Here is a 22746-nt window from a genome sequence, read left to right as displayed (position 1 = left end):
AAAACGGTTTGGAAGCCAGCCCGGACAAACCTGAGTACTACCCTAAGGGTTTCAGAGATAGAAAATAGAAGTTACTACAAACCAATTATTTTCCATAATGTAAATAGTAAAAGCCATCATTTACTTTAATGGTTTTGTTCCCTTCTTAGCCAATGATTTATGTATTAAGAGACAAAGCAGAAAACTATAAATGACTCTATAGAAAATTTATTGCAAGAAAAGTTTTATTATTATCAGGTACTAGGATAAAGATTGCTAGTTGGTGTTTATTTTTTGCTGTTACAGTCTTGCACAGTTGAAGTAGGTATAGCATCTGGTTGAAAGTTCAGGCTCTGGGCAGGTGTGGTGGCTCACAACTGTAATCCTAGTACTCTAGAAGGCCGAGGCTGGAGGATCGCTTGAGGTCAGGAGTTTGAGACCAGCCTGAGCAAGAGCGAGACCCCGTCTCTACTAAAAATAGAAAAATTATATGGACAACTAAAAATATATATATATAAAAAAAATTAGCTGGGCATAGTGGTGCATGCCTGTAGTCCTAGCTACTTGGGAGGCTGAGGCAGGAGGATCGCTTAAGCCCAGGAGTTGGAGGTTGCTGTGAGCTAGGCTGACGCCACGGCACTCACTCTAGCCCGGGCAACAGAGTGAGACTCTGTCTCAAAAAAATAAATAAATAAAAACAAACACATTGTACTTTATGAATATTTCCCTTAAGTCTAGTTACTTCTCTCTGGTTCTTTATGTGTTCATTCTCTCTTGCTTTTTCTCCATTATATTTTTCTAGATCGAATCAGCAGAAGTCTCTGGAAACAGTGTGGTGTGCAGCTTTCTTCAGTACATGGAGAAGTCAAAACCTTGGCAGAAAGCTTGGTGTGTCATCCCCAAGCAAGACCCTCTTGTGCTGTACATGTATGGTGCCCCTCAGGTATCTAAGCACATGTGTCTGAAGGGACCACTGCCCTCAGGGGCGGGGAGGAGGGTAGTCAGTGAACTCCACATCCCTCCACTGCTCCCCTCTAGAACGAGAGAACTCAGGCAGTTTCACTGTGTTTCATTAAAATTGAAACTAAAATTCAAATTTGTCATTTAAGCTGATCAATGCATTTTATACCCAGTATTTTCTGCAACCTGTGGGTCATCTGTCCCCTTCTCATTCTCTAACCTTTTTTTATTCAGTGGGTTTGAGAAAAGGTGAATGAATTAGGAATGAGCATGAGGAGAAAGGAGGTTGACGCAAGAGGGGAGAACAAACCTTTTAATGATAGGAAATAGTAAGAAAAGACTTTTTAATTTTGTTTGTTTTTGGCTTAATAGATATTTGAGGAAGAGGGAATTTAAATCAGTCTTGATTACCATTCCATAACAATTTCTTGGGAACCCTTTGTGTATGGATCGGAGATAAATCTATAGGAACAACAGATATGCAGGTTTAGCTTCTAACAAGAGCAGCACCAGGAAATATGGATTGTGTTGTGCTTAAAAAAAAAATTGAATGTACAACACTGAAACTAAGTATGCATTCACCCTGAAAATATAAAAATTTTAAATGTGACTGTTATATTTTAATCTATATTTACATTAAGGTCTAGTAAAATTATTTTATTTTGGAAATAGAATCAAATGTATACCTTGGCATTTTTAGTCTATTTCATTGTTTTTCCTAAAACCTTTTTCCCTGTCCATAAATCAGTTGATGAATAAATGAATCATTAATGCTTGCTGGTTTAAGGCAATAAGATGGCCATTATTTTCTTCTTTTTTCACTAAATGGAGAGTTGAACGGGCTCCCTTACATAGAGAAGGTATAGTGTCAGTTGGGTGTCCGTTCTCATTCATTCAGTCGACATTATCAGTGGCCTCATGGACAGGCCCTGGGCTAAGCACTGCAATTCCTCTCTGCCCACGGAGAGCTCACCTGTGTGAGGCAGGAGGAGGAACAGAGGTTTATTAGGAGCAAGGGCCACACGTAGCAAAGCTAATACATCTCATGCTCTTATGTCCAATGGTTTCTCCTTAGGACGTCAGGGCCCAGGCCACCATTCCGCTCCTGGGCTATGTTGTGGATGACATGCCGCGGAGTGCAGACCTGCCACACAGTTTCAAACTGACCCAGTCCAAGTCTGTGCACAGCTTTGCTGCAGACAGTGAGGAACTGAAGCAGAAGTGGCTGAAAATCATCTTTTTAGCTGTCACAGGTGAGACACCAGAGGGTCTAAATGAGCATCCAGCCACCTTGGACGATCATCCTGAACCTAAGAGAAAATCAGAATGCTGAACTCCAGGACCAGCCACAGTGTGGGGTCTCCAGACTTACAGCTCAAGACATTCCCAGTTCTCCCTACTCATATCTTAGCACTTTATGTTGAAAAATATGGGCTCATAAATGCATCTTTTGGGGACTATTTTCCTATGTTTATGTATTCTTAGTGAAATTAATGTGCAGAGCCATTCTACCGATAAAGTTTTGAAATGTGAAAAATTGAGCATTTTTTTGAGCTATTCCTTGAATATATACTTTTTGTCTTGAAGAAAATGTTATCAATTGATTCTATCACCATCAGGTTAGAGTGAGCACTTTCATTTAAGAAATCCTTTAAAGTCTTCTCTTTCACATGTAGGACCTGTAACAGTTTAAAAGATATACCTCCACGTTGCCAAAATAGATCCATAGTGAAAAATACAGGGACAGTTTAGACTATAGTATTAACTTATTTAATTTAGTTTATAAATCTCAAGCTGCATAAATGGTGTCTGTTCTTTTTAAATGAAAGAAAAAAGACAAATTGTCGGTGTTCAGAGTTTTGACTTACTCAGAAAAGGTAATACTTGTTTTTGTAGAAATACTCCTAAGAATACAATATCTTAAGTATATAGCGATTATGTGTATATAGTATTAAATATATATATATACTATCCATGCTTTTCTCCTCAGCTTTAGGTTCACATTCATCTCTAATTTATTTTATAAATATAAAGCATGGTTTATCTTGGAATCAAGTGGTGTTCTGAACTTAAGAAATGTTTTTAGTGATTTGTTTAACTGATTGGCATCTAAGGGTATGGTATTTTTATAATAAGCAGTAATTTATATGGCATGGGATATATTCGTGAATTCCAACAGTACTTTTAACATAACTTTTTTTTTTTTTTTTTGTTCTGTGCCTATTTAAAACAGTGCCTCTCTTAGAAGGTGCTATTAATACCTATTTAAGTATAAGATGAGGGTTCAGTTAATGCTTCAGTTTTGATTATTCTGAGATTAAAGTGCATTTTGGTCACTGGGACAGTCAAAGTCATAGGTTATTTTACCTTTTACAGTGCTATAATTGTTGCAGTAGTTAACATCAGCATGTACAAAAATTTTCACCAAAACCTGAACTCTGTGAGACACTTGACATCACACAGAACTGGGACGTGTGGAAACTACATTTATTGTAATGATTTTCTTTTCCATGAGACGATTAAGCATGGTTATATGAGGACTATATATAATGAATACTTAAGATAACTGTGTGGGCCTATTCCTTTGTCAGAAATGAAACAGAATTCACACATGATAACCTATGTTTGGGGTGGGTGGTGGTCAATAGATATTAAAGGAAGTTTGTGCTCAAACCACCTCACCGTAGAAGGGAAAAACATAATATTGAAAAAGCGATATTTTACTGGAAGTTTTTCAAGAGGTATAAATGATTGAAAAAAGTCTGAGAACTTTCTCCCTTTTATCCTCTTGGGAATTTTAATAGACAAATTATGATTCTTTGTCATGAAGGCTGCTCTACAACATATTGTACTTGTGATTAAAATCTCACATTGACTGTTTAACTTAATCCTTCTCTTGAATTTTACCTTTTTGTTTCCTTTACACTGTCATACCCCAAACATGCTCACTTTTTACTGTACCAGTCTGCTAGAAATACACAAGAATGACCCCACTAACCTCAGGCTGTAAGGCTTACACCTTAAATGTAGAACAGAATTTGAGACTGCCACACATTTATTCCAGCCCTATTACTTTAAGAAGTATCTTATTTTTTCCACCCCAAAGAAAGAAGTCAACCAATTATTGCTGACATAATTAAGTTCCCTTCCTCCATAAAAGGAATACCAGCCATGATCATTAACATTAAACCAAATACTTGGAGCCAAAAAGAGAGAAAGGTAGCTTCTTAGGCCCTATTAAATCAGGGAACAGACGAAAAGAAATTTTACACTGCTTCTCTTATCTAATTGCCCACCTTGTGTGTGTGATGTGTTGAGAGTAGTTATTGAGAAAGTTAAAATATAGCTATAGATGATGCTTTGGTTCTCTTAAGAGAAGTAACAGGAATGTAGAATGATTACCAGGGTAAGATGACTTTTGTAAATGTGGATAGAACAATGGAAATGTACGAACCAATGAGATTTATGAGTCAGATTATTTTTGAAAACTATTTTGAACGGCAAGAAAACTAGACTTTCCCTACCCTTAAGTTCTTCTGGAATAGAAGTAACATGGACACTGAAGTTTTGGCTCAATAAATAGCAATGTTATTTAACTTATATTAAAAGAATATTCATGTAAAGAGGATATTATCATGCTCTTAGTCATTATCTTTAATTTTGTGAATGAGAAACGTTAGTCCTAGAAGAGAATGTCTGCTTATCCAGTCACCATCTTCACTTTCCACCCCACCTTCAGCTAAACAGAAAGAGAAGCGATGAAACAGCCTTACCTGTTTCTCTTATTAAAGATTCACTAATGCTTTTACTTGAAGGGTAAAGGAATACTCTTAGCATTTATTAAACTCCTCAACCAGAAGACCTCAAAGTCTGATTGGTTATGAGCATAATCAATGTCTTTTTCTTTGAGACACCTGAGCAGTCGTGACAAATTGAACCTAAACAGACCTCATTGGTTGCTTTCCTATTAAAGCCAACATTGTGTGAAAGTTTTAATTCTTTATTTTCATTCATTTGGTGCTTTCCAAGTCTTTTCTTTAACGTGCCCTTCCTCCAAACTTAAAAAATGCTCATTTGACAAAATCGCTATTCATTACAAAACATTCCAGTTTTTTAAATTAAATTTTGCTTTTGTTGAAAGTCTACCATTTGGTGTGTTAAATATAAAATGCAGTGCAGACTTTTATCTCGGTTTTACGCGGGACTTAATGAAAACCACCACCAGCCACTTTTGTAATAACGGCATCTACAGCGCCGTCATGTATGCAAGCAATAAAACTCTTCAGGGTGTGGTTTTATACTGAAAATTTAATATGAAGGCCCCTAGCCACAAGGATATAGAGAGTTATTAACTTCCTAGATATGACACTAATTCAGCTTGCTGAGTACAGGGAAAGGGAAGTGGGTAGGGGGCATCATTCCTTGGATTCAAATATCAAAAGCATTTTTACTTTCACAAAGGATATGGATGGTGAAACAAAGCACATCTGCACTACTTTATCAAGCTACATTTCGTTGTCCATGAAGTTTAATTCAACATACATGTTGGTGTATTTATCTAATTCACTGGGTGACCTACCCCAGTTTTTTTAAAAAAATGCCAATTTTTTTAAATTACCAAACTTTTTACAGGAACTGACCTTTTAAATGTATTCTGTCCCCATATTCATTTGGATCTTTACAAAGAGCACTTGTGCTAGTCATAAACGTATGAAGAAAATTATACACTTCATGGTACTGCAGGGTTGTTAAAGATTCTTTGATGCCTTCTAAAAACCTATCAAAAATACTTCTGTGAGTTTGTAATTCTGTTTTACTTTTTCTTATCCTGACTTTGTGGAAACAGGGTGGTGGCTTGTTTTTTCTGATTATATTCAAAGCCTTAAGTTTTTTTCTGAGCATATTGTCTGTGGTAAATTTCCAATGATCTTTTTGGACTGGATATATCTTGAACAAGTACCAACAGGAGCAAACTTCTAGAGAACAAGGTCTTGTTTTTTCGCAGGTATCCTTGCTAGAATGCAGAGTAGAAGACTAACTAAACTTTCCTACATCACGTGATGTTCGTGTTAGCGGGTCTAAGATTAAGCACATGGTATTTATAAGCTAAAATTATTTCGAAAGGCAAGAATGTCTTAATGTTTTCATTCTTAAATTTTGTATTCTCCAAGAATGTATTAATATGAGGACTGGCCAGCCAGTTCGTATTCTTAGGACTGTATTGACATCTGTAGTGGATCATGTTGCTTCTTCATTCTTATCCAGTTTTATTAGAATCAAACTACTTTTTATTTTCATACTATTATCTACTATAGATTCTCAGATTTAGAAAATATGAATGATATATAAAGACCACAATGTCTACTTAAAAAATGCTTTCTGTGAATTTATATATGTATGTATATATGTAAAAACACTGTTGATTTTCAATTCTGCCTTTCCATAGGAATGAAATTTTTCTATAAAAATTTTTAACTTAAATATTTTAACATAAATTATTTACATGAATTTTTATGTATAATTCATCCTTATATGTGCCCTTTAATCATTTGGTCATGAGAAGATAACTTTGCTTTCTTTACAGTTAGGGTAGAGAGGAATAAGAATAGAAACTGAAACAAGAAAGAATGAACAGGCCAGGCGTAGTGGCTCATGCCTGTAATCCCAGCACTCAGGGAGGCTGAGGTGGGAAGATCACTTGAGGCCAGGAGTTTGAGACCAGCCTGGGCAACTTAGCGAGACCCTGTCTCTACAAAAAAAATTAAAAAATTAGCTGGGTGTGGTGGTGTGCACCTGCAGTCTCAGCTACTGGGAAGGCTGAGATGGGAGGCTCACTTGAGCCCTGGAGTTTGAGGTTACAGTGAGCTATGATCATACCACTGCACTCCAGCCTGGGTGATAGAATGACCCTGTCTCTTAAAAAAAAAAAAAAAAAAAACAGGCCAGGCAAGGTGGCTCACACCTGTAATCCTAGCACTCTGGGAGGCCGAGGTGGGTGGATCTCTTGAGGTCAGGAGTTCGAGACCAGCAAGAGCGAGACCCCGTCTCTACTAAAAATAGGAAGAAATTATCTGGCCAACTAAAATATATATAGAAAACAAAAAATTAGCCGGGCATGGTGGCGCATGCGTGTAAGTCCCAGCTACTTGGGAGGCTGAGGCAGTAGGATCGCTTGAGCCCAGGAGTTTGAGGTTGCTGTGAGCTAGGCTGACGCCACGGCACTCACTGTAGCCCAGGCATCAAAGCGAGACTCTGTCTCAAAAAAAAAAAAAAAAAAATGAGCAGAGAGGTGGACAGAAAGAGACTGTTGATCCCCAGATCAGAGCATTGTATTTTAAGAAGAAAATACTTAAACTGCAGAAGGGATATAAACTATAAAATACAAATCTATGTAATTGCATGCTGATGGGGTCCATTGCACACAGGCTTTTGACCTTGGCCTCTTAAACTGTAGAGTACAATATCTTTTTTCTTCTTTAGACTTTTAAGAAATAATTCTCTTAGGCCATTTCCTGCACTATTTACTGACGCAAAAAAAAAAAAAAAATCCCTCTAATGTCAGTCGTGGTCTTCTACTTTCCAGACTGAGCATATGGCAGAATGCAGTGTCTTTTTCTATGTTCTGAGATGAAATAGCACATGGCTTCTACAAGATAGTTTTTAACTTGTCGGGGTCACTGAGAGTTACATGATGGTCACCCCTTTTTCTAAAATTCATCGTGGTAGATTTAGTGGAAAGTTAAATCTCCTAGCGTATTTTAATAAGTGAATACCAAATACATAGTGAAATATAGGTTTGAGAAGAAATAGCCTGTGGGGACCATTATGATAGCAGAATTACATTATCTATTACACAATATATGGATTTTGGAATGTATCACTTGGGGGAGGGGGGGTCTCTTCATTAGCAAAACAATCATGCTTGTATATAAGACTTTTTTTTTTTTTTCACCAAACTAGCACTTCATTTTGTGAGTGACAATTGACTGATATTTTCAAGTAAGTGTTACCTGGATTTTTCTTTTGAATTGTTGACTGATAAGTTTGAAAAGGTATGTTATCAGAATTTTATGGTTGACTAAAATGTGAAAGTGTACACCATAAGTGATTGTTCTTTTCTAGCTGTATGAATGTACAATACTTGCAGATAGTGTATATATGGTGTAACATATGTATATTTGGTCATAAAGGCAGAGAATTGGAAACATTGTAAAATTAAGCACTTTAATTCCTATTAAATATTAAACATTTGTATCTTGTAAATAAACACACCATTAAATCAATTCCAAAGCTTTAGATGTTATTTCAGCTAGGATTATACATGTTCGGTTCACAGTGATTTTGGTTGGTTGTTCAGGAAAAAATTACGCCAGTAGGGTACCCCTGCACTTTCCTGACCCTACCTCCCCACCAAACACATCTGTATAAGGGTTTCAAGAATAAAGCTTGTAACATACTCAAGGTTCCCTGGGTATAGAGACAGTGGCTTCCTCTGTGGTAACTCCAAGTCTGGATCTCCAGGAGCTGACAAAACAGTGCTGTTCCGTACCCCGGGAAATTGCTTTACTACATAGTTTATAGTATTTGCCCACATTTTATAAAAAGTCTTATACTGGGGAACAAGCATGAAAGTAGAAGCCAAAGGAACTGCTTTCGTCCTGCTATTTCCAGTCTTCTGAATTTGTACAATTTACTTTAATCCCAATAATAAACTCTTACAGTCATTCCAAGTAACGAGGAAAAAGCACTTGGTGACTGCAAAGCACTAAGACTATTTGTAATAGTGTTTCGTGGAACACTTCACTGAGCTACGTACTTTAATGGCTTCAGATTTTTTTTAATCCTAAAAAGGAATTCTAAGTGACTTTCACTATGATTTCATAATTAAGACATTTCCAGAGATAATCCTGTTTAGAAGTGTAGTAGCTCTTTAGTCCACAAAGAACTCATTGATACTTAAAAGCAATTGACATCAGCTGAAGGATTCCATAAACTAAACGTTGCCCTTGGCTCATTAATGTGACTTCTTGGGGGCCACCTTATACCACGTGGAAATGTGGAGAGCGCCAGTGTGCCGTCATTCTGGGCTTCTTAAACTCTAGTGTACATAGGAATCACCTGGGGATCTTGTTAAAATGCAGGTCTTAGTCTGTGATGCAATTCTTAAAAGGTCCCAGGTGATGCTGCTGCTTTTTATGCCATCATTGGAGTCTCAAGCTTATAGTGGTAAGGACTTTGTCTAAGACAATTGGCTAGAAGTCCCCAGTTCTGTCACTTCCTGTTTGTGATCAAGACTTGTGAGACTTAAATCAGACAAGTGTATTGCCTGGCCCACATGAGATGTTCATTTGTTAATATTCATGATCATTTAGGTTAATGAGAAAGTTTGCAGCTCTGACTGCACATTAGAACCACCTGTAGAATAGTTGGAACAATGCCCTGGTCCCACCTTCAGAAATTCTTTGTCTGAGTTGGACTCTGGGTGTTAGTTTCAAAAATTACCCAGGTGATTTTAATGGGAAACCTCATTTGAGAAGCACTGTTTATTCAGTACTTGGTCCTGTGCTACGTACTTTACTATATGTATATTATCTCATCTAAACCTCACACTAACACTTAAGATTTTCAGATAAGGAAACGGGTTTATATTACAGGGGCTAATAATATGTCACTCAGCTCTTGGTGTCCTCTCTTCCCTCTTTACCTGGTTTAAATTCCATCTTGAATCACTAGAATCACTCCTTTACATTCTCTCAATTCGTTTGCCCTGTCTGGATTTGTCTAGCTTGGCAAAAATCAAATCCCTGGTTTACTCAATTCTGTCTTTTCCATGCCTGCACCCATGCAGCTGAACAAAACAGGCAACAGGTTGGTTTCTTTGTTTTTTCTTTTGAGAGTTGCCTAGGCTGGAATGTATCATCATAGCATACTGCAACCTCAAATTCCCTGGCTCAAGCTATCATCCCACCTCAGCCTTTTGAGTAGCTGGGACAACAGGTATGGGCTACCACATCCAGTTAATTTTTTAATTTTTTTTTCCCTTTGGTAGAGATAGGGGGTCTTGCTGTTATCCCTGGGTTCAAGCTAATCTCTCACCTCGGCCTCCCAAAGTGCTATGATTACAGGCATGAGCTGAGCCTTGGTTTCACTTTAAATTCATTCCTAAATCACTATTTCATACCACCATTCTCCTCAAAGCTCCACCATCTCCCCAATTTTCAGTCCCAATTGATGACTGTCCTCCCTACTTTTCTAAGAAAATTGCAATCAACTGGGAACTTCCACAGCCTCCCACAACCACATCTAGCCACCTATCGACACCTGGGTCCACAGACTCTTATCTTCCTGCCTGTCCATGTTCCTAGCTCAATCAGATCCCTAAGCTGTACACAATATCCTATTCCCAATCACCTCAAGGATACTGCTACTGCCATTCTTCCTTTCTCATGTAATATCAGATCTCCCTCTTTATTGGATCTTATCAGCAAACACCTGCTACAATTTTTCCCAACTGAAACCTTCGCTTCACTTCCCCTGCCAGCTACCACCCTGTTTCCCCCTCCCATTAGCAGCAACGCTACTTGAAAGATTTCTATATGTGCTATCTCAGATTCTTCTCTTCCCATTCTTTCCTGAATGAATTCCAATTGGCCTTTTGCCCCCCACCATTCCACTGACACTGCTCTTATCAAGGTTACCAATAACTTCCATGTTGCTAAATCCAGTGGTCAATTCCCAGTTCTCATCTTGACTTGAGTAGTAGCATCTGACATACTTGATCATGCTCCCCTCCTTAATCCACTCTCCTCACAGCTTGTAGGACTCCAAACTCTCGGTTTTCTTTCTATTCCTCTGAACACTTTTTGTCTCCTTTGCTGCACCTCTTAAGGGTATCGCAGGGGTAAGTATGTCCTGGATTCTTTTCTTTACCTACACTCATTCCATAGGCGATCACATATAGCCTTATGGTGTCAACTCCCAATTTTCTATCTCCACCTCTTACTATTCCTCTGGACATCAGATGCATTTATCTAACTACTTAATTTTCAGTTCCACTTGGAAGTTTATTAAACACCTCAAATTTAATATATTCAAAGCTGAATTCCTGGTCTTTCCCCATAAAACCTCCATCCATAATCTTCCACTTTTCAGCTAACAGCAACTCTGGTTTTTAAGTTGCTCAGGCCAAAGGCCTCCATCTGTGATTCGTCTCTTTCTCAGACTCCATGTCCAGTCCATCAGGAAATCCTATCAGCTTATCTTCAAAATATATCCAGAATCAGATTATCTTTCACCAGTTCCACTGCTACCATTCTGGTCTGAACCACCATCACGTCTTGCCTACGTTATTGCAATAGCTTCCCAATTAGTCTCACGGCTTCCACCCTTGCCATCCCTACCCCCCGCCCCGTCTTAGTCTACTTTGTGCATTTGTAAGAGAAATCACAGACTGGATAATTCATAACGAACAGAAATTTCTTGGCTTACAGTTCTGGAGGCTGGAAAGTCCAACATCAAGGCACTCACATTTGGCAAGAGCCTCCTTGACACATCATCAGAAGGTGAAAGGGCAAAAGGTGGCCGAACAGCACTAACCCCACCCATAATGGTGGAACTTTCATGGTCTAATCACCTGTTAAAGGTCCCACCTCTTAATACTGCTACAATGGCAAATTTCAACATGAGTTTTGGAGGGGACAAACATTTAAACCATAGCACCCTCATTCTCAAATATGCAGCCAGAGGAGTTTGTTAAATCACAAGTCAGATCATGTCACGTCTATACCCCAATCCTTCCAGGTGCCCCTCATTTCACTCAGAATACAAAAGTGGCCTTCCTAGGCCTGCTACATCTCCCCCACCACTCAGTACCACAGGCCTCCTTGTGGAAAACGAGACAGGTATACGTATGTTGGCGAATCCCTCTTCCTGCAATCCTCCTTCCCCAGACATCTGCGTGATTAACACGTTAATCAACTTAAAATCTGTGCTCAAATCTCACCTACTCAAGAAGCTAAACTTGCCATAATATTATATTTTAAATTACAACTGCTCCCACTACCAACGTGGTACTCCCATTCCCTCTTAATCAGATCTATTTTTTCCTACAGCACTTAGTATCTTGTAACAAACTAAATAATTTAGCTGTTCTTATTTTTTTATTGTATGTCTATACCTACTAGAACATGAGTTCTAGAAGGGCAAGACTTTTTTTTATCAGTTTTAGATAATTGATGTCTCTGTTAAAAGAAACACTTCAGACAAATTACATTTAACAGAGTTTAATTGAGCAAAGAACGGAGAATTAGGCAGCCTCCAAAACCATAATAGATTCAGAGCAACATGGGACTGCCACATGGTTGGATATATTTATGGACAGAAAAAGAAAAGTGACGTACAGAAAACAGAAGTCAGGTACAGGATCAGCTGGATTGGCTATAGCTCAACGTTTGCCTATTTTATTTGAACAGCTGGCCACCTGTAATTGGCTGGAACTCTGTGTTTGGTACAGGTGTAGGTTATAGTCCGTTTACACATTCATTTAGGTTATAGTGGAGAAATCTTGGAGCCAATCTTAAAATATGTAAATAGGCAGCTTTAGGCTAAACTTATTTTAACATCTCCAATCCCTAGTACAGTGCCCGGCACTTTGTAGGCACTCAGTAAGTACTTATTGGATATGAACATTTATATAAAAGAAAAAATGAACAGAACCTTTCTTCCAAAGCGTCAGATGGTGATGGATACAGACCCTTGGAATAGAGGCAGATAGGAAAGGGAATCTTCAACATTTTGTAAAGCTAAATGTTTTTGTAAATAGCAAAGCTAGATTCCTAATCAAGTGTTTAAAACCATAGTCGAGGACTTAAAAATGGTGAAAATCTTCATCAACCTTTGCATAGTGGATTCTTGCTTTTACAAACTCAGTTTCAACCCACTACCGTCACCATCACCACTGTACCTGGGCTGAGAGGAAATTAGAGGCAGCTGGTTACTGTTCCAGAAGGAGCCCAAAGTGCTGAAAGACACGTGTCCTGAGGAAATGGGGCTGGCAGAGTGGAGCTGGCCCAGGGTTTAGATAATGAGCATCTGGTCTGCAGTCACTGTCTTACAAAGGAAGTGATTCATGTGTCGTTTTGTCCTGCATTTAAGTAAAAACAGAAAACTAATTTGCTTACTCTTAGTAAAGGAAATTATCTGCTTTTATATAATAAAATTTGGCCTCATAGCCCATCATGGTATTTTCACAAGAAACAACAGTTTTAGATGAATTATGTAAAATTTATAGGCTGGGCATCGTGGCTCACGCCTGTAATCCCAGCACTTTGGGAGGCCGAGGTGGGAAGATCACTTGAACCCAGGAGTTCAAGACCAGCCTGGGTAACATGGTGATACCCTGTCTCTCAAAAAAAAAAAAATTTAAAAGTTAGCCAGGCATGGTGGCACATGCCTGTAGTCTCAGGTACTCAGGGGGCTGAGGTGGGAGGGTTGCTTGAGCCACGGAGTTGGAGGTTGCAGTGAGCTATAATTGTGCCACTGCATCCCAGCCTGGGAGACAAAGTAAGACCCTGTCTTGTAAAAAAAAAAAAAAATTTAAGGCCGGGTGCAGTGGCTCACGCCTGTAATCCTAGCACTCTGGGAGGCCGAGGAGGGTGGATCGCTTGAGGTCAGGAGTTTGAGACCAGCCTGAGCGAGACCTGTTTCTACTAAAAATAGAAGGAAATTATCTGGACAACTAAAAATATATATAGAAAAAATTAACCAGGCATGGTGGCGCATGCCTGTAGTCCCAGCTACTCGGGAGGCTGAGGCAGGAGGATCGCTTAAGCCCAGGAGTTTGAGGTTGCTGTGAGCTAGGCTGACGACACGGCACTCACTGTAGCCCGGGCAACAAAGTGAGACTCTGTCTCAAAAAAAAAAAAAAAAAATCCTGGATATTTTAAAATATTTGAGTCATGAACAGATGCCAAGCACACTGTCACAAAATATGTAAATGTCAATATTCACAAGAAAAGTTTCTGACCACACACTTATCAACTGATTTAACCTAATACAAGAGTCATAAAAGTAAAATAAAAACAGAAGAAACATCCTATTTTAACCAGAGATTTTAGAGTAGGAATATGAATGAACCAATATCTGAAATATTATAAAATTACTCATTGTTCCAAATATATTAATAGAGCTGGGATTGATTAAAGTATTGCTTTGATATGTAGTAATGATTGTTTCATTTAAAGTATCCAGGTGATACTAATAGATTATTAGGAGAAAAAATTGAGTGGTTTTTCCCTTAATATTTCTTCTCTATGTTTTCCATTTTTTTCCGCACTCCTAAAAATACATTTAAAGTTTAAGAAGAAGCACATCATTATTAAGGAACTGTGAACATCCACTTCATTCATCTACCACCAGCCTAGGAGTAGCAGTCAGACACTTCAGGTAATTTGCCAGTAGTGGTAGCCAGGGGGGAGATCCAACCTTCTTCTCAGCCTTGGTGTATTATCGGGCATTTTAGCTGGGCTCCACACAGAGGAGAGAATCCCCGGCTTCCACACTTTGCATTACTATTTGTCACCTGAGCCCGAGTTATACTGTGTGTTGCTTAGGTCTTAGTGTTCAACAGATTCCTTGGACAACAATCAACACAACATATAATTCCTTCCGCCTCTGCTAACAATTCACTGTTTATGAGGCTGTGAAGTGGGCCATGGGGCCAGCCTGGGAGCAGGGCCAGATGGGACATGCAGGCTCCCAGGTAATAATAATTTGGTGCCCTTTAAAATTAATATTATGTATATATACTTGCTCAACATTTATTTAGAGCAGAGAAGGAAGAGAAGTAAGACTTCTAGGGGCAGCTGGCAACCTGTCCTATTGTACTCTGGACTCCTCAATTTTGGGGATAGAATGTATATACTTAACATTCACAAAATAAAAAGACATGGGAATCAGCTGGACCCAGTTCCACAGCAAAGCTGTCGAGGGATCATTTATTGTTGCTCAAGAGTGCCCCCTGGGGGTCTCAAACTTTGACAAGTGACTCTCCACATTTGATGCTCTACCTGGGAGGAGTTCTGGTAAATACAGTTCTCTCTGTATCACTATGGCTTTAGCGATGACTAGTGCTCATGATATTTTAGCATCCCTTATACAATGGGCAGCTCCCCTGCTCGCTCATCCTTAGCCAGCTCTGCTGGGAAGAACCGTCTACAATGCAGCTACCCGATGGACCTCCCATCTGCCTTTGCTCTTTCATTCTGCTCCCTTATTCTGCTTCCCTTAAAAACATCAAAGTGAATTCCTTCAAGCTTGTCCACCCCAGAAATCATGACTGAATCCAAGGGATAGACTGTCACAGCTCAATCTTGAGCTGAAATCCCCCAAATATATGTCTCTTTATAAAATAGAGATGCACTATTTGTAGTCTGAGATACTATTAGTTTAATTTAACATTGTACCCTAAGCTATTCCCTATCTTCACAGTTTTTCATAGTCATGCCCAAACTTTAAGGGCTTGTTATGTGCTAGACACAATTCTAGGAACTTTATATAAATTATTTCATTATATTCCACTACTGTGTATTTAGCAATCTGCTTATTTCCCATTTCTCAGTATTTTAAATAATGCTTCAAGGAATAGCTTTAACTTGTTATTGGAAGTTCCATCTGTGATTGAAGTTAGGTGTCAAAGAAAACCTTTGGCAGGTGATTTAACTGGGAGGCGAGGATGAGAGGAAACAACACCTGAAAATCATATAGGAAGTGTTTTAAAAAAATACACATTCCTGTCCCACTTCCTGCCCTGGTTTTGATATGCCTGAGGCTGCATGCTGGCAGGTGGGCGGGGATGTATAGTTTTCTCCCAGATGATTCTGATTCATTCTCTTCTTCCTCTACCTCTTTCCTGCCTCCATTTTTATGAACCTCTGATAGTCAAAAGTTGCGGGAAGACCCTCAGTCTTCAGGGCTGCACTCAGGCCAGCACCACAAGCCTGTGCGGACAAGACGGCGGTGCTCGGCCTGCTCTCGGTGGCAGCACGCCCTCCTGCTGCTGCCCACCCAGCTGCCCACGGCCGTCACTGAGGGTCTCCCAGGTAAGTCTCAGCCCGTTGTGGCATGATCAGAATGAAAACAGAGATGGCTGTCTGGCTGAAAAAGAGGAAGGAGTTAGGGGAGCTATAAAAAGCCTTTCTAAAACAGCAAAATGTTTATAAAGGACAAAAGAAATTGGCGGGTGGCCCAAGTGTATCCCTATTTTTTGCCCCCTCACGCTCCAGAGCAATGATTCTCAACCAGGTTTCCTTCCTCCCCTTTTTTTTTTCTTCCCCAGGGACATTTGGCAAAGTCTGGAGATATTTTTGGTTGTCACTAGTGCGGTAGGAATGAGGGGGTGCTGGTGATGCTACTGGCGTCGTGGGGGTAGAGGCCAGGGATGCTGCTAAACAGCCTATAATTCACAGGACGGCTCCCCACAGCAAATTATCTGGCCCAAAATGTCAATGGTGCTGAGGCTGAAAAGCCCTGCTCCAGAGCCTCTATTTCTCTGGCCACCCATTCCCCTCCCCTGTCCCCAAGCACGGATGAAGCAGAGCCAAGATTGTCAGCTGCGACTTCTCTGCAACCCTGTCCTTCTTTCTTCTGTCCCTCTGTCCAATGTTCTACTTCCCTCTGCTCCAAATGGAAAGACGATGGCATCTAACCAGAAAGCTTTATGGGCCTTAAGTAATTTCCTTAGAGTCTCAGTATGTAGTTGGTGAATCTTTAGCAATAAGGTCCCTTGAGCAAAGTGACTCCTTATCTTTTGTATGAAATCTGGGAACACATGGAGAGACAAGAATAGCCTGAATACCAGTGGACTGGGAACATGATCTGTGACCTGCAGAGTTGGAGAAGCACTGTCCTTAAATGGCCTTGAACCAGGATTGCTAAACTTTTCCAGAGCCATCTCTATTTCTCTAGCTTAATTAACATCTTCCTAAGCCTATTTCCTCAGCTTTGCCATGCCGCTGGGCCATAATAAAGAGTTTCCAATAACCACTTCACACCCCTGCGACATGTCATTATGATTAGTATTCCTATTGAACTTGTAAATACAACAGGGAAGTGGAACTCATGTGAGTTGTTATTTAATAACTTAAGTTATTTGCTGTGAAAACGTATGCCTCGAAGAAAGAAGTCCTCTGTGGATTTTTTTCTTGATTAAATGAGTAACGTTCAGATCTGAATATAAACATATCACTATTTCATTATATTTCGTGTCTTGTGAGCAGTTGGGTAAGACTGAGCCTGTAAAAAGGACTTTAAAAGATTTAACAGGACAAACGGGCACAGGGTTTCTGGCTTTAAAATGTATCCTCAATATGCCTATACTGGAGTTTAAACACACTTCATGTGTATAGAGAAGAGCTGGGAAGAGAGAAGTAGCTGATGTGTGTTCCCCTTCAAAGACCTGAACACAGAGCGAAGTGCTTGTATCTACCGTGTTAGGGGACTATGCTAAGCATCTATTTACCCTCATAATCCTGTAAGGTAGGATGAAGAAATTAAGGCTCAACAACTTTAAAAGAACTTCTTAGGGATAAATAACTAAGGAGTGGCAGAGGCAGATTTTGAGCCCAGAGGTATCTAGCTTCAGGGCTCAAACTTGATAAGAATAGCCACTACTATTGAGCACATTTCATGAAACAGACACTTTTAAGCGCTTTATGTGCATTATTTCATTTCAAATCTCACAACCACCCTTTCACCCGAGTATTTTATAGATGAGGAAACTGAGGCTCAGAGAGCTCCCATGACTCATCCCAGGTCAGAACTGGTAAATAGCAGAACCTGGATTCCAGCACAGTTCTGTCTGTCTGTAAAACCATGCCTTAAAAGAACACGCTTACACTGCAACCTCAAAACACCATTTCCACCACACCAGGTGGAACCAAATGCATTATCTTGTCAAATCGTATCACAACCTTCCATGGCAAGTAATGTTGGTCCTTTTTTGCAGATGGGAAAATTGAGGCTTAAACAGCATATAACCTATTCAAGGCCACCTACCTCCCACCATACATGGATTATGTTAGGTAAGCAACATAGCTTCTTTTTGTTTATTAGTACTCACTCCAACAATAATTTTCAAGCTGTATCAGTGTGGGTGTATGTCATACTTTCATACTTTTGAGGCACCAGTGCAGTTTTAAAAAACAAACCCTATCATAAACAAACTGTGTTCTACATATACACATACATTTGCAGATGTTAAAAAAGAATAAGGTGATGCTACATACATTGATTTTGAAAGATGCCTACAAGATAGTAGTGAAAATGTAAAAAAACAAATTGTAAAACAGTATGATTCTACTCCCACTTACACCTGCATGGGAAATTTCCGAAAGCATACCTAGGAAACCTTTAGTGATAGTTATGCCTAGGGCAAGATATTTGATGAAGTGTCAGGAGAGTTCAGATGATTATTACCTTCCCTTTTATACACATCATTTTTATTCTTTAATTCATTTCCATCCTTTCTTTGTGAAAAAATAAAATCTAAAACAGGCTGCAGGCTGGGCACAGTGGCTTGTGCCTGTAATCCCAGCTACTCAGGAGGTTAAGGCAGTAGGATCACTTGAGCCCAGGAGTTTGAGACCAGCCTGGGCAACATGGTAAGACCCCATCTCTTAAAAAAAATAAATAAATAAAAACAGGCTGCAGAGAAGCTCCTAGCTTGAGGACATATGCTCTTTTGCGTGATCTAAAGGTAATCTAAAGGTAACTAGGTTGTCAACATGCTAATGTTTTATTTTATTTTATTTTTTGAGACAGAGTCTCACTCTGTTGCCTGGGCTAGAGTGCCATGGTGTCAGCCTAGCTCACAGCAACCTCAGACTCCTGGGCTCAAGCAATCCTCTTGCTCCAGCCTCCTGAGTAGCTGGGACTACAGGCGTGCACCACCATGCCCGGCTAATTTATCCTATTTTTTTTTTTTCTAGTTGCCTGGCTAATTTCTTTCTATTTTAGTAGAGGCAGGGTCTTGCTCTTGCTGAGGCTGGTCTTGAACTCCTAACCTCAAGCGATCCTCCTGCCTCAGCCTCCCAGAGTGCTAGGATTACAGGCATAGAGCCACTGCGTACAGCCATGCTAATGTTTTGTAATGGGACTTGGAGAGTGAGATGTGATATCTATAACATACAGTTGGCAAGGTGGCTGGGAGCCAGGACAGGAAAGTGGCTTTTAGAGAACCTGCAGTTAGTTAGCTACGCAGACTAGAGGTGTAAGCCTCAGGCAGGCTGGGACTATGCCCAGCTAAGTTTTTTTTCCCTTGGAGTCTCGCTATTGCCCAGGCTGGTCTCAAACTCCTGGGCTCAAGCAATCCTCCCACTTCAGCTTCCCAAAGTGCTAGGATTACAGGCAAGAGCCACAGCACCCAGCCTTCTCTCCATTTCTGTTTATCCATAAGGTTCTGATCTCTCAGCCAAAGCCCCTGGTCATTAGTGGGTGCCATGGATACAAATAAGGTAGCTGGTGGGCTCCGTGTTAGTACTAATAAAATATAAAAATCTCCTCTTCAGGATTCAAAATTTTTATTCAGGCCAATAGGCTGGGCTGATTTCAGATAAAGTATTCTAAGTGCTGCACTTAGGCTCTGAGAAAGCCTTTGTAGGGTCTGTTTCTGCCCTGGTCCATTCTCATGCTTGGAGTCAGATTCCTAACCCTCCAAACACAAACCCTGTATCACCTACCAGATTTGGCCCTGTAACTTCACTTCCACACACTTAGGAATATCATTATCAAAATTAAAAGACAAAGACATATAAAGAGAAAATATTTGCAACGTATATAACAAAGCTTATTTGCCATAATAAATATAACAAACTCATACAAATAAATGGGCAAAAAATATGAATAGGTAATTCACAGAAAAAGAAATATAAAAAACCAATATATGCAAAAATTTACTAATAGCAAAATAAAAAGCAATAATTCTTTTTTTGGAAAATGACTGCTGTTTAAACCTATTTCTTTCATCTTTTTTAACCTATAAATTAGCAAAACTAAAAATATTGATACTACCCCAGGGTGGGTGTAGGGAAACTAGAAATAAACTGGCATACTTTTTGAATGACAATTTGGCAACACTTATTTAAATTTTAAAGACGCATATCCTTTGACTTAGCAATTCCACTTCTAGAAATCTACCACACTGAAAAACATAAGTATGAAAATATACATGTACAAGCATATTTTCTGCAACATTGTCCATAAGAAATTCAAAGTTATCTATCATTTACCAAGAGAAAAACTTAAATTATTATAACCCTTGCAAGAGAATACTATGCAGCTGTTGGAAAGAATATTTAGGGATTTTTATGTACTGATGTGGAAGCTATCTATGTAATATAGTGACGAGTAAAGAAAACCTATAGTAAAAGGAGCTTTTTAACTACTGTAAGCAAAAAAAAAAAAAAATAGAACTATATGTGTTTATATGTTCTAATGTACATTATATGCCTGTGTCTGAACATGAAAAGTATGAAGAATAGAAAGAAGATGTTAACAGTGGTTCCCATCTAGAAAGCATGATCAGAGGTGAGGAGCTTTTCATATTTTACATTACTCATTTAATGACCTTGTTGTGCACTGAGCTGTGTCCCTCCACCACCCCCATTCATAGGTTGAAGCCCTAACCCCCAATGTGACTGTATTTGGAGATATGACTTTTATGGAGGTAATTAAGGTTAAATGAATTCGTAACGGTGGGGCCTTAACTTGATAGAACTGGAATCTGGAGTCCTTATAAGAACAGGAAGAAATACCAAAGTTCACTCTCTCCACACACAGGTGCATGGGAACACACAGAGGAAAGGTCATGTCAAGGCAGCCATCTGTAAGCCAGGAAGAGAGGCCTCACCAGAACCCTGCTAGCACCTCGATCTTGAACTTCTAGTCTCCAGAACTGTGAGAAAATTAATCTCTATAGTTTAAGCCACCCAGTCTAAGATATCTTGTTATGGCAGCCTGAACAGACTGATACAAATATTAATATATACAGATTTTTGTACTCTTATCCTTGGATACTCTTTGTTGGGGAGGGGCATACTTTTTTTTAGTAGATGCTTTGAAATGCCCACTTTAGGACACAATCTGAACCCCAAGGGCAGGAACTTTTCCCTTAATATGTGCATCAGAGTTAGGTTACAGACAACAGAAATCACTTATATTAATGAAGATAATTAACACCAACTGCTGCAACAGACAAATCTTAAAATCTTAGTGTCTTTACACCACAAAGGTTTACTTCTTGCTGATGTTACATGTCTAATGTGTTTTGGCAGGGGATCCTATTCTACAGAGACACTTGGGGACCCAGGCTGACTGAGGGTTGACCCTCTTGCTACATCACTCTCTCAACATGTGGCTTCAGGGTTTGTCAAAGCGTGGGAAGAGAGCTAGAGGGTTGAGCAAGGCTTTTCCCCGACTCAACCCAGAGGGAATGCATGTCACCTCTGGCCACAGTTATTGCAGAACTAGTCACATGGCCCCAACCAAACTGCAAAGGAGACTAGGAAATATGGGGACCCATATGAATATTTGATGAATGACTAATTATATCTGTCATACTCCTTGTTATGGGTTGAACTGTGGCTCTCCAAAAAGATATGTTGAATCCCTAACCCTCCCCAGTATCTCAGAATAGGACCTTATTTGTAAGTAAGGTCTTTACAGAGGTAATCAAGTTGAAATGAGGTCATTAGAGTCAGCCCTAATCCAACATGACTGGTGTTTTTATCAAGCAGAAAATTTAGACACAGAGATAGGGATGGACAGAGAGAAAATCATGTGAACACACACGTGAAGATGGATACAGGGACTGGAGTGATGCTGCCACAAACCATGAAATGCTTGGGGTCACCAAAAGCTAGGAGAGAGGCATGGAACAGATTCTCTTACAGCCCTCAAAAGAAACCAATCCTGCTCATGCCTTGATCTTGGATTTCTAGCCTGCAGAACTATAAGACAAGAAATTTCTGTTGTTCTAAACCAACCAGGCTGTGGCACTTTGTTACGGCAGCCCCATACCAAATACATTCCTCTAGTAAGTTTATTCAGAAAGAGATTTAATACAGGGAATTAGATGCTTACAAATCTGAGGGAATGACTGGGGAAACAGGCTTTAGGCTACAACATCCAGGAATTACTCCCAGAACAATGCCACAAAATTGGTGCACCAGGAGTGACTGATATGTTCACCACAATCAGCAGCTGGCTCTCAGGATCTCTTCATCTCAGCTACTGAGAATCAGGAAGACATCATGAGAACCATTAACTCTAGAACCATGTTATGCCTCCCACGATACTGAACAAGCAAAATGGATGTCTTGTGTAACTCCTCTGTCCTTTTGCAATTTAATTCAGGATTTAAGCCTTGAGGGCATGTATCTATTTTATGAAACTAAAATTATATCTGGAACACTTAGTTGCAAGAATATTAGGGAAACGTAGTTTTTAGCTTCAGAAGCAAAGTAAAGCCCCCACACAGGAACCTGAAATCCATTTTGAACAAGCCATTCTCTTTTTTATTCTTTTATCTTTTTGGTCACTGTTTTATGGTCTCTTTCTTGAACATGCTTCTTTTGTGTCTTCTTAAATGTTCATATTGCCCATCTCACCTTGTCCATTTTTTCTTCTACTTTATAGTCTCTGGACAAGTGCACCTATTCTAAATTTGTCCAAGTGTCTCCATCTCCACACTGCCACCCTGGTATACAATGCCATCATCTCTGACTTGAATTACTGCGACACCCCCTATCTGGC

The 22746-nt window shown here is 39.5% G+C and overlaps 1 protein-coding gene across 4 annotated transcripts in view; it reads left to right on the top strand.

The window, feature by feature from the left end:
- FGD4 (FYVE, RhoGEF and PH domain containing 4) overlaps positions 1–3827 on the top strand; it is a 142616-nt gene extending 138789 nt beyond the window's left edge. For all 4 annotated transcript variants that reach the window (XM_045554048.1, XM_045554046.1, XM_045554047.1 and 1 more), the window contains 2 exons: positions 782–922; positions 2015–3827. In XM_045554048.1, the coding sequence (XP_045410004.1) occupies positions 782–922; positions 2015–2272 (399 nt within the window). In that variant the 3' untranslated portion in view covers positions 2273–3827. The remainder of the gene's footprint in view (positions 1–781; positions 923–2014) is intronic.
- The last annotated feature ends 18919 nt before the right edge of the window (positions 3828–22746 follow it).

The sequence above is a fragment of the Lemur catta genome, chromosome 6 (assembly GCF_020740605.2).
Source record: "Lemur catta isolate mLemCat1 chromosome 6, mLemCat1.pri, whole genome shotgun sequence".
In the NCBI taxonomy this organism is placed as follows: Eukaryota; Metazoa; Chordata; class Mammalia; order Primates; family Lemuridae; genus Lemur; species Lemur catta.
The sequence above is the reverse complement of the archived record's forward strand: the minus strand, read 5'-3'. Positions and strand labels throughout refer to the sequence as shown.